Raw genomic sequence first — 10035 nt, 5'->3', positions numbered from 1 at the left:
GCGATAATGCGCGATGCACTTGTGCTGCAGTATGAAGTTACTCGAGATGTTAAATCGAATTTGTGAAGATTTTTGATGCAAGATATTTTTTGAAACGAGAACGATGATGTGAGCGATGAAAACGAATGTTGTATCTTCCACCTTGCCCTAGAGCAGCTGCTCGAAGTTAAAGCACGAATCGCATGTCTTTTGGTTAATCACGGTATAATCTTAGAGATCGGCATACGACATACGTGTTATAAGTAGTAAGGGTCAAACGTGGTAAGACCGTCGGACTAGATCGCATCAAACTGAAAAAGTTTAGGAAAGTTTGTAATGTATAATAACTCGAGACAGAGAGTCAAGAGAACAGAGGAGAATCTGCGGCGACGAATACAATATGAGCAGTGAAAGCGATATCCACCTGTCTTGGAGTTGGCATCCTTGCCGCGCCTGGGCATCTCCTTAGCTCGACGGCTGAGGGTCTCGCGGCTGCGTTGCCTGCGCCTCATGGTCGTTGCGGGCTTGCCGCCGTTGACGTGCTGCTGCTGGTCGTAGTTGATCTCGTAGGGCTCGCGGTAGTTCCGCGGCCTCCAGGGCGCCAAGACGCTCACGCTGCGCGAGACCGTGCGCGTGTGCGCCGCCAGCGGCCGGCTGAGCTCCTCGCGCGAGGCCGCGCGCCGTCGCTCGTTCGGTCCCGGGATCTCGCCAACTTTTGGGAGAGCAGAGGCCGTCAGTGTAACGCGTAAAGGCAGAGCAGAATGAGACGGACAATAGCTACCTGTCGCTGCGTGCAAGTAGACGACGGATCTCTGGGACCTCTGGGAATTCTGGCTCTGCTGGCTGCTGTCGCCCGTTGTACTTTCGCCGGAGGACAGGGCGCTCTCGGCGAGCCTCGAGGGCTTCCTCGGCGGCAGCACGATTCCCATGGGGTGACGGCCCGAGCTCGCTATCTCACGCCTCACCTTGGCGTGGTCGTCTCCTCGCTTGTTCCTGCAAGAGAGAATGGGGGGCTAAGTCTACTAGCAGGAGGGAATTTGAAAAATTCGCTGTGCAATCATACCTGCGGTCACGGTTTGACGAGATCGACTCCTGATCGGTGTCTCCGAAGAAACGAAGATTCTTCTGCACTGACGCTCGCTCGGGCGCCGAAGAAGCTTCCTCGTCTTCCGTGCCGGTCGTTAAAATCTCGCTCTCGGGTATCCTCGGCTTCTTATCCACGGGCTGCAAGCAGACGAAGCGCTCGGCGTTAGCGACTACTTTCGCGCACAATTGTAATTATAATGACGACTTATGCGGGAACTGTAAGTATAGTAAGAGCGTGTCGGAACCGAATGACCAAACTGGGAGCTGCGCGATTATTCAGCTTACAGATGCATATAGGCGAGACAAGGAAGAAGAAAAGGCGGAGCTGCTATCAGCGTGCGTCACGAGTCCGTGGCGGTGCGAGGGCTCGTCAGATAGATTACGTCGAGCCCTCGGAGCTTGATATTAACGCTCATGCACACACCGCGGCACGCAATCGCGCGCCGCCGCATTTATCTATGGGCACGTTGTATGCTCGCAGAGTTTCTCTCTCTCTCTCTCTCGCTGATGGCGAACGCGCGTATCTCAGCTGAGCTCGGCGAATCAGCGGCGCGCTCTCTCTCTCTCTCTCTCTCTCTCTCTCTCTCTCTAACGGGGAGGGAATTATTCCCGGCGCAGTGTATGCGGGATGCTTAGAGGAGCTGCTGCAGTGCTGCCCGGCACTTAATCTCGCGATTAAATTAAACCACAGAGCGCGGAGTTAGTTAAGCATTTAATCAAACTGGTAATTGGAGGTTGCTGCGGCCTAATGGCTCTCGCGGCCAGCGTGCGCTCCTTCTCTCTCTCTCTCTCTCTCTCGGCAGATTCGTTGACTGATGAATCGACATCGGATATCGCTGTAGCAGCGGCCAAGTGCTAACACGCCGTTATATGCGCGAGCTTTACGGCGTCACTCAGCCGCATCAGCAGCAGCTCTTTCATCCTCTTTCAGATCATGCGCTTTCTCGCGCTTTAATGGCCCGAAGCTGCTTTTATCGATCGGCTGCTTCTCAAGGACCTCGCCTGGATCGACGCTCCTGCCTTGTCAGCTTATTACTCCGAAATGCTAATTGTGCGCCTCTCCTACTCGCGTATTGTACAGGAAGCTCCGCGCGAAGCCGACTTTCCTCGTCGTTGTAGCCTTCGTATCGATTTGCCTATTCCAGTCCCCGTATTTCAATCTCGGGAGTCCCGTTCGCTCATCTCGCGAATATGTCGAATCGCCCACGCGTGCTTTCGGAGAAAGCTCGATTTTTATCTGATCCGCTGGACAGCTTGTATATAAGTACGCCCGTATCGACCGCTCGACTAAAGCGAAGTGAAAGGAGCGTGCTGCGGTGTGCGCAGCTTGGCTACGTACGTGTGTATGATGTACGATCTGTTTGTACACACCGTGAAAGTCCTGTCGACTCCGCGATATTTCGTCGGAATAAGACTCTCGGTCGAAAATGAGACGGGCGGTGCGGGATCGAGATTCGAAAGTGCGAGGAATCGTGACGCGAATTCTCGGAAAGCCAATGAAGTTGGGCCGAGCGCCGCGTGTCGTCCGCGCGCAATAAACGCATAATGGCACAAATCGCCGCTCTGCGCAGCATAGGTGCTAATTGTTCTCAAGGATGTGTCACAGACGCACACGTCTGCAACGCGAGCAGCGAAGACGAGTCAGCGATAAGAGTCCGCCGAGCCGTACTACGATGCATAGCGTCCGAATGCATCGTAGACGTTAGCTCAGTGGTTAGAGCACAGGCCTCTGCCTCTCGGGTCCGCGAGATCGAGTCCCGTCGTCTACTTTTTCGCTTTCGACTCTGTCTCCTCTCCGTTTGTAACAGATGCGCGCCTGAAATGCTCGAAGGATCGCGGGCAAGCGAGGCAGCGAGCAAACAAGAGGTCGATTATTTTCTGAGGAAACGGAGAAAAAAGAGGCGTACTCGATCGGCCGTCGGAACGGTTCCTTCTTTTTTTCCGCAGCCGCGCGCGGCAGCACAAAGAAAAAGAACGGATATATCACACAAGTGCTCGACACGTGAGAAGGCACATAGCGCAGGCTTTCTTCAACGGCGGCGATTTTTACGAATCATCGTCATCATCGTTCAGCGCGAAATTTCGCACTCGCGCGCGCGCGTCATTAAGCTGCGCACTTACTACGTGCGTGTACATCACTATAGGTGTACGAATTTGAAGAGTGTGATGGTGGAGAGAAGAAAAAAGTTTCATCCTACACTGTACACACCTCGTCGGTCGTCCTCGTCGTAAAGTTGTGCGCGACCGTTAACTCGCAATCTCTCGCGCAGCTCCTACACGAGAATCGCCAAAATCGGCGAGAGTCGCGAGCAGCCTAGTATAGCGCGCAAGATCGAGAGCGGAATCCAGACGAGCTGACAAAGTCGTGTGTATAGAGCGGGAGCATGACATCATCGCCGCTCGATATACGCTTTGTAGTCGCGGTTTTTCGACGACGACGATCGTGCGTGTCTTCGACTGCGCAGTATAGTGAACTGACAAAATCTGCTGGATCCTTTTACTGAAAACCGCAATCGCAGTTGAATGGTAGAACGAAAATTGGCCTACATTATTGGCAGCAGAAAGATTCGCGAATTCCGCCTCTTGCATCTCGTTGCGCTGTAGAGCAGAATTCAGAGCAGAAACTTTTCAAGATCGTAAAATATTTGCACGATTCACGTGTTGGACTTTACTCTCGCGTAAATTTAAAATTTCATCGGCCTAGTAAAAAATTACGCCCCGGTCTCTAAATCTGACGGAATTATGTTTATTGCGCGTGTTTGCTCGCATGGGAAACCAGAGATTAAAGGAGAATAGTGCGATTTCGCCGGTTGAAAAAGAAACGTATCACGCTGCGATCCTAACCGGATAACCGTTTAAAATATACGCAGATATCCTCATAATGCTGTTTTCGTGACTTGGCCGTGCAGAGTCGGCTCGAAAAATACTGCATCGGCTAATAGACGTAGACAGCTGAGAAAAGGAGGTATTCCGAAAACTGTGTCGAGATCAAAGATGCCGGAGATTTCTAAATTCCCGAGATGTCGATCCAGCGTGCGGCCCGCGTGTGTGTGGCTACAACTTTGAATCGCGATAACAGTAAATCAGCCTGAGCAATGCGAGAGGGAGGGAGAGAGAGAGAGAGAGAGAGAGAGAGAGAGAGAGAGAGAGAGAGAGAGAGAGAACTAAAACTATAGACAAGGAGCATGGCTTTCGCTTACTTTGGCGCTGGACTTGGTCTTGCGAGAGAGGGACTTGAACCATCCTTTCCGCTCGGCCTCTTGACCCTGGTGGTGGTTGCTTTCTCGGCTGCTGCTCTTGTGCTCGCGAAACTGCTGTTCCGGTCGCGTGAGAGTTCCGGTCGAGCGTGACAGTCTCGAGGGCCGGGGCGGACTTGGGCTTCCGCTCGGTGTCGACAAGCGCCTGCGCTGTCTGTACTCATCCTGCAGCAGATAAAATCTCGGTCAGTTCGCTAGCAATTATCAATAGAGAGCGTTCAAAATTAAAAAAATACTGTCGTGAAATATTTTCTCCAGTCTAAGAAAGCTCTGAATATATTAGTTGACGTTCCCCCTATGCATAATCTATATTGATAATGCATCGCACTTATACTATATTAATACAGCACCTACGATGGGAGAGTCAGCTGCAATTCGCATATTTATTGGATTCTGCGCGGTGCGTTCTACTGCGAGTTAACAGGACTGTTCCGCGAAATTCACCGGTTTTCCTTTTCCGCGAACAATAATTCTCTTAGGCGCGCAAACACACAGTCATCCACATACAGACGAAACTACTGATGTAAAGCGCATCCACGACATGACGTCTAAAGTCAGCAGCAAGCGCCAACGCACGCGCATATGTGGCGAATATAAGGGGGATCCGCAACATTCTCGGTTCTTTTGGAAACAAAAGAAAATGCGCGATATAACAATTTGCATACACCCTATATAAAAATAGTCACGACGGTACCGGATGTGATGAAGCCAAAATACGACTCTTGCGATTGGCTCATATTATTATGACGTCTGTATTATGAAACACGAATTAAACTCCAAGATCTTGATATAAATCAGAAATTAGATTTCATTGATGCTGACATAAAGATTAAAAAGAAGAGGGCTTAAGACGCCGCCTTGAGGCACTCCTTTGTGTATAGTTCTAGAATAGTTCATGGAGTTTTGAGTAAAAATTTGGCGTTCAAAGGTCATGAATTTGATAAATTGGACGATATTGGTAGGACAACCGATATGGCCGAGTTTTTCTAAAAGGATTTCAATAATAACATTGTCGAACGCTCCGCTCACATCTAGAAAGGCCGCAAGTAAATCATTTTTGGAGCTAAAAGCATCTTCGATATTAAGAGTGAGGTTAGTAAGGTTATCGATGCTGCTTTGTCCTTTTCGGAATCCAGACTGGCTTTTGGGGAGTATGTCTTTTGGTTCTATCCAAAATTCAAGCTTATTTTTGAGCATAGTTTCAAAAATTTTGCACATGCATGAGGTTAGAGCGATAGGTCTAACGCCGACTCCATCTGATTTGCCAATAAAGCGGATAAAAGATTTCTTCCAAGAGGGTGGATCACAGCCAACCTTCCCAAAAGCATCATAGTCTCTCAATTTGCAGATGATATAGCCGTCTATATAAAAAAATTCTCTGTCGACAGAAAAAAAAATCCTAGAAAAATCAATCGTTCAAATCCAAAATAATTTGTATGACCTAGGCCTAGATCTAGCACCACATAAAACCATATTTATGCATTTTAACAAAAACAACATCAAACCAGGCCATAGCAAAATCATAATCAACAATATAACAATTTCATCTAGCAAGTCAGTACGTTTTCTCGGAATCATCTTTAACTACAAACTATCATTTCAACCCCAAATCGATCGCATACATATAAAATCACTAAAATATCTAAACTTAATTAAATTTCTAAGAGGTACGTGGTGGGGATGCGATCCGGCTACTTTACTGATTCTGTATAAGAGCTTTGTAAGATCTACCCTCGACTACGGATGCTTCATATTCGTTCCTACGCAAAAACTTCAAATTGAAAAGATAGAAAAGATTCAATACGCTGCTATCAGATATGCACTCGGCTTCAGAATAAGCACACCAACCAATGTTCTCCTAGCCGAGTCGAAACTTGACCCAATTGAAGAACGCACCTCATACCTCTGCCTCAATTACATACAGAAAATCATATCTAACAAAAACCTGCTAATACACGAAACACTCGTTCACTTTAACGCTAATCTAAACAAAGAAAATAAAAATAAAAAATACAGTAACAGACTACTACTCTAATGCATCAAAACTGCATTCCCCAAGGCCAAAGAAATCATATCTAGATTACACTATAACAATTACGCTTACAACTACGACGTTTTAACCTACACTGTCATTACTAACACCGAGTTAGGGATAATCCTTAAAAAATCCACTGATCCCAATAAAATACTCGATGACCTTATATAGAAAAGGCAAAAGCGTATGCCATTTACACTGATGCCAGCAAGATAGAGAACGGTAAATCGGTTGGAACCGCTTGTGTCATTTATGAACCGCCAACACACTCCGTTAAAAGCATAAATCAAAATGCCTCGATATTCACCGCAGAATGTATCGCTCTAAACCAAACAGTAGACTATGCATTAACAAGACCGAACGAAAATGCCATTATCTTCACAGATTCCTTAAGCGCTATAATGTCTCTCAGAAACCTTACGATTAATGTAAAAAGCAACCCCTATACCCTTGAACTTAAGAAAAAAAAATCTTGAATTCTCAGAAAAAACTACAAACGGAAGTATCATTCAATTCTTTTGGGTACCAGCACATATAGGAATCCGTGGAAATGAAAATGCAGACTTACTGGCTAAATCGGCAACCCAGAAAACGATTACAAGTTCCTTAAAAATACCCTTTACTGACCTCAAAGAACAAACCAAATCCACTACTAATAATAATACCTCCAAACTCCTCATAGAACAAAGCGCCTACAAAGGAAGCGATTACTTCCGCCACTTTTACAATAGCTCATCCAAAACCTGGTTCAACAATCTAAAACTTTCTCGCGAAATCCTCACCACTATCAACCGCTGCCGATCTGGGCATTATAGCTTAGCATCTTCTCTCTCTAAAATTGGTCCTGTTGATTCTACCGAGTGCGAATGCGGATATGAAGAACAGGACAGTAACCATGTACTCTGGCAATGCCCACTCTACGACACACACCGTCTCAAATTTATTTCACAATTAAATAAAATTAAAATATTTCTGCCGAATTCCTACACCTCACTACTACACAAACCGACTCTCAGACTATGTCAAGTCATACTCATATCTGAAAAACTGCGAATTACAGCTATAAATCATATTATGTAAATCATCGTTCTTACTAAACCAATGTACTAGCAAATGTAAATCCTCGATTGTACTAAACTAATGTAATAGCAAATGACCTCCCTTGAGAGGCTAAAATGCTTAATAAAAAAAAAAAAAAAAAATTCATTGATGCATCGGAATTCGCCCGTTATTCACGCGTGTATAACATGGTAGGTACCCTTATCAGTACGCATAAATAGCAGAGGCGAGCTCGCAGAGGCGGTGCGCGACGGGCTTGCTTCTGCGTTTCATAAATCGATCCGATTCCGCGCCGAGGATCCGCGACGCCCATCAGCTGCACTGTGCACATGGTATAGGCGGCAGTAGCTGCGGATGGTTCGAACTGCGCGCGGCACACATACGTATAAAGTATACACTAGCTCTCTCCCTCGCTGCCTCGTCTCGCGCTGCTACGGGAACGTCTTCGCGGAAAGCGAGTAAGCGAGAATTTATGCGGCGCGAGGACGACCGCATGATGAATGCGCTCTCCGCTGCAACGCGGCGCGCGGCCCCGGATGTTCAGGGTCGCGCCGAGCGTAAATCAGCCTGGCCGCCGCCGTGTATTAGTTTTCCGAAATCTCTGGCGCGAGGCTGCGCAAGGTCGTCGCGAGTGTATTATCGGATATATTATCCCACTGCGCAGCGCGGTGCGAGCTGACGAGAGGGAGTGAGCGAGCGCAGCAGCCTCTGAGATCCGCGCCCACGTCGCTTTGCGCGCAAAAGCCGCCCCGTCATGAGCGAGTCGGCGAAATTTGGATTCCTAATTTCCTATCGTCGAGCGAGGCCGCCCACATCGCACGTATAAGCGCAGAGGGGATAACCCGCAGAAATGGAGCATAAATCACGCGTCGACGAGTGCCAATCTGACTGAGTACACTCTCGCGCATCGTGGCTTCTTCTCGATACCCTGTATACCTATACTATATACGTACGCCGCAGAGTCGCGCGCGGGATAAACGTATTGACGGGCGCTCGCGCTCGGGCCGCAACAAAGACCGGTGTTTCTATACCTATGTACAAGCATACACATAGAGCAGCAGCGCCGCCATCGCATTCCTGCTCAAACCGCATATCACGTCCTACGGCAGGTAGTCTCTGATAGCTCTCTCTAACTATTTCGCTCCCCCCACCGGCCACCCCTCATCAGCTTCTTCACTCGCGGTAGCTTAGTTCTTTGTGCGCGAGCGCTTTCATACCCCGCGCGCGGATCCCTACAGCCTCTTTAGGTTGTTTAGTTTGCACTCGGGAGGGGAGCATCATCGTCGGCGACTTCTGCGGCGCGTTGGAAAGGCCGAATGACTTTTCTCCAGCGGCGTCAGACTGGTAGGAGGAAAGAGAATTAGATGAAGATCGATCAGGAGAAAGGAATATAGGAAGGAAAGAGCGGTACTGCAGTCGAGCGAGTTTCACGATTTTCTTTGTACACATTGTGTCGGGCTGTTGCGCGGCTTGGACATAAATAATATATCGATGCGGCGCTAGTAGCCCCTGCGCACACGGTCCCGCGCCGAGAATTACACAGCCTGCGTCGGGCTTACTGCACGCGGGCGATAAAGAATAAATTTGCGGGGAATTAAGGAATTATCGAGTCCGCGTTTGATGCATAATCCGGCCGGCTGATCAATGGCCTCGCGAGAGCCAGCTTCGTGCGATACCGGACGAGAGGATAAAGGCGTCCGATCCGTATGGAGCTGTCTACAATAGAGGAACCGTTGCTCGCAACTGTGTTCCGTGGACTGGAAAATGGCGATTTTCGCATTGTTGCAAAATCAAATCAATTTTGTAGTGGATTGTTAAGTTGTCATATGACCGTCACAAACGCTCCACGGCCGCGAGTCTTCTGCTCTTTCTGCTGAATGCTGATGGTAGCAGTAGAGGTAAACATAACCGCAATTGTTTAACCTCGATTTCAACTTCTCAAAGTTAATGTTAAAATAGTTAAAGTAGTTTTAATAAAAATCACAACAATGGATAGAGAAAATAATTTACAACTCATTATAGTTTGGATAAACATTTTGAACGTTATTCAATCTATAATAGATAATCTGGATCAAAGTATAAGTTTTACTACCGAGAAGATTTTTATTTTCAAATATGTTTATTATTACAAAAATTAAAAATTGCATAGTATACATATTGTGCTTTTTAAACTTGATCTTTATCAATTTAGCACACTAGCAGACGGTTTAGCTGTGCGGGGAGAGTTTGTGACGGTCATATAATAACTTACTACAAAATTGATTTAAGTTGACAACAATACGAAAATCGCCATTTTCCAGTCCACGGAACACAGTTGCGAGCAACGGTTCCTCTATTGTGGACAGCTCCTATACGCGAATTTCGAAATCTCGCTCCGGTCCTGCTGCCGCTGAAAACGAAGTTTCTATTACGACAGAACCTGCGCGCGGGTCGTCGCACATTAGTTCTCGCGCGCAAGAGTAGCAAAAAAGGCGGCGAGTGCGCCGATTTTACTTCTCTAACTTCTTGCGGCGGCGCACAAGGTCGCGGACGTGATGATCCTCGCGCCGCCGAGCTTTTTGCCGGCGAAGCGCGTGCCCGCGTCGATCGATTCTGACGCTGTAATTTATCGGAAATTCG

General features: G+C 47.6%; 1 protein-coding gene across 2 annotated transcripts in view; it reads right to left on the bottom strand.

Annotated features, from left to right (window-relative positions):
• LOC100679635 overlaps positions 1-10035 on the bottom strand; it is a 123876-nt gene that overhangs the window by 1734 nt on the left and 112107 nt on the right. The window contains exons 4-8 of one of the 2 annotated variants that reach the window (XR_001729250.3): positions 4266-4487; positions 1043-1203; positions 761-972; positions 404-691; positions 234-290 (exon numbers count right to left, since the gene is read on the bottom strand). Coding sequence is in view for 1 of the 2 variants with exons in the window: in XM_008219780.4 (XP_008218002.1) it covers positions 404-691; positions 761-972; positions 1043-1203; positions 4266-4487 (883 nt within the window). In the remaining variant the exon portion in view is untranslated. The remainder of the gene's footprint in view (positions 1-233; positions 291-403; positions 692-760; positions 973-1042; positions 1204-4265; positions 4488-10035) is intronic. The other variant, XM_008219780.4, reaches the window with a different exon arrangement.

This window comes from Nasonia vitripennis, chromosome 4, assembly GCF_009193385.2.
Source record: "Nasonia vitripennis strain AsymCx chromosome 4, Nvit_psr_1.1, whole genome shotgun sequence".
Lineage (NCBI taxonomy): Eukaryota > Metazoa > Arthropoda > Insecta > Hymenoptera > Pteromalidae > Nasonia > Nasonia vitripennis.
The sequence above is the reverse complement of the archived record's forward strand: the minus strand, read 5'-3'. Positions and strand labels throughout refer to the sequence as shown.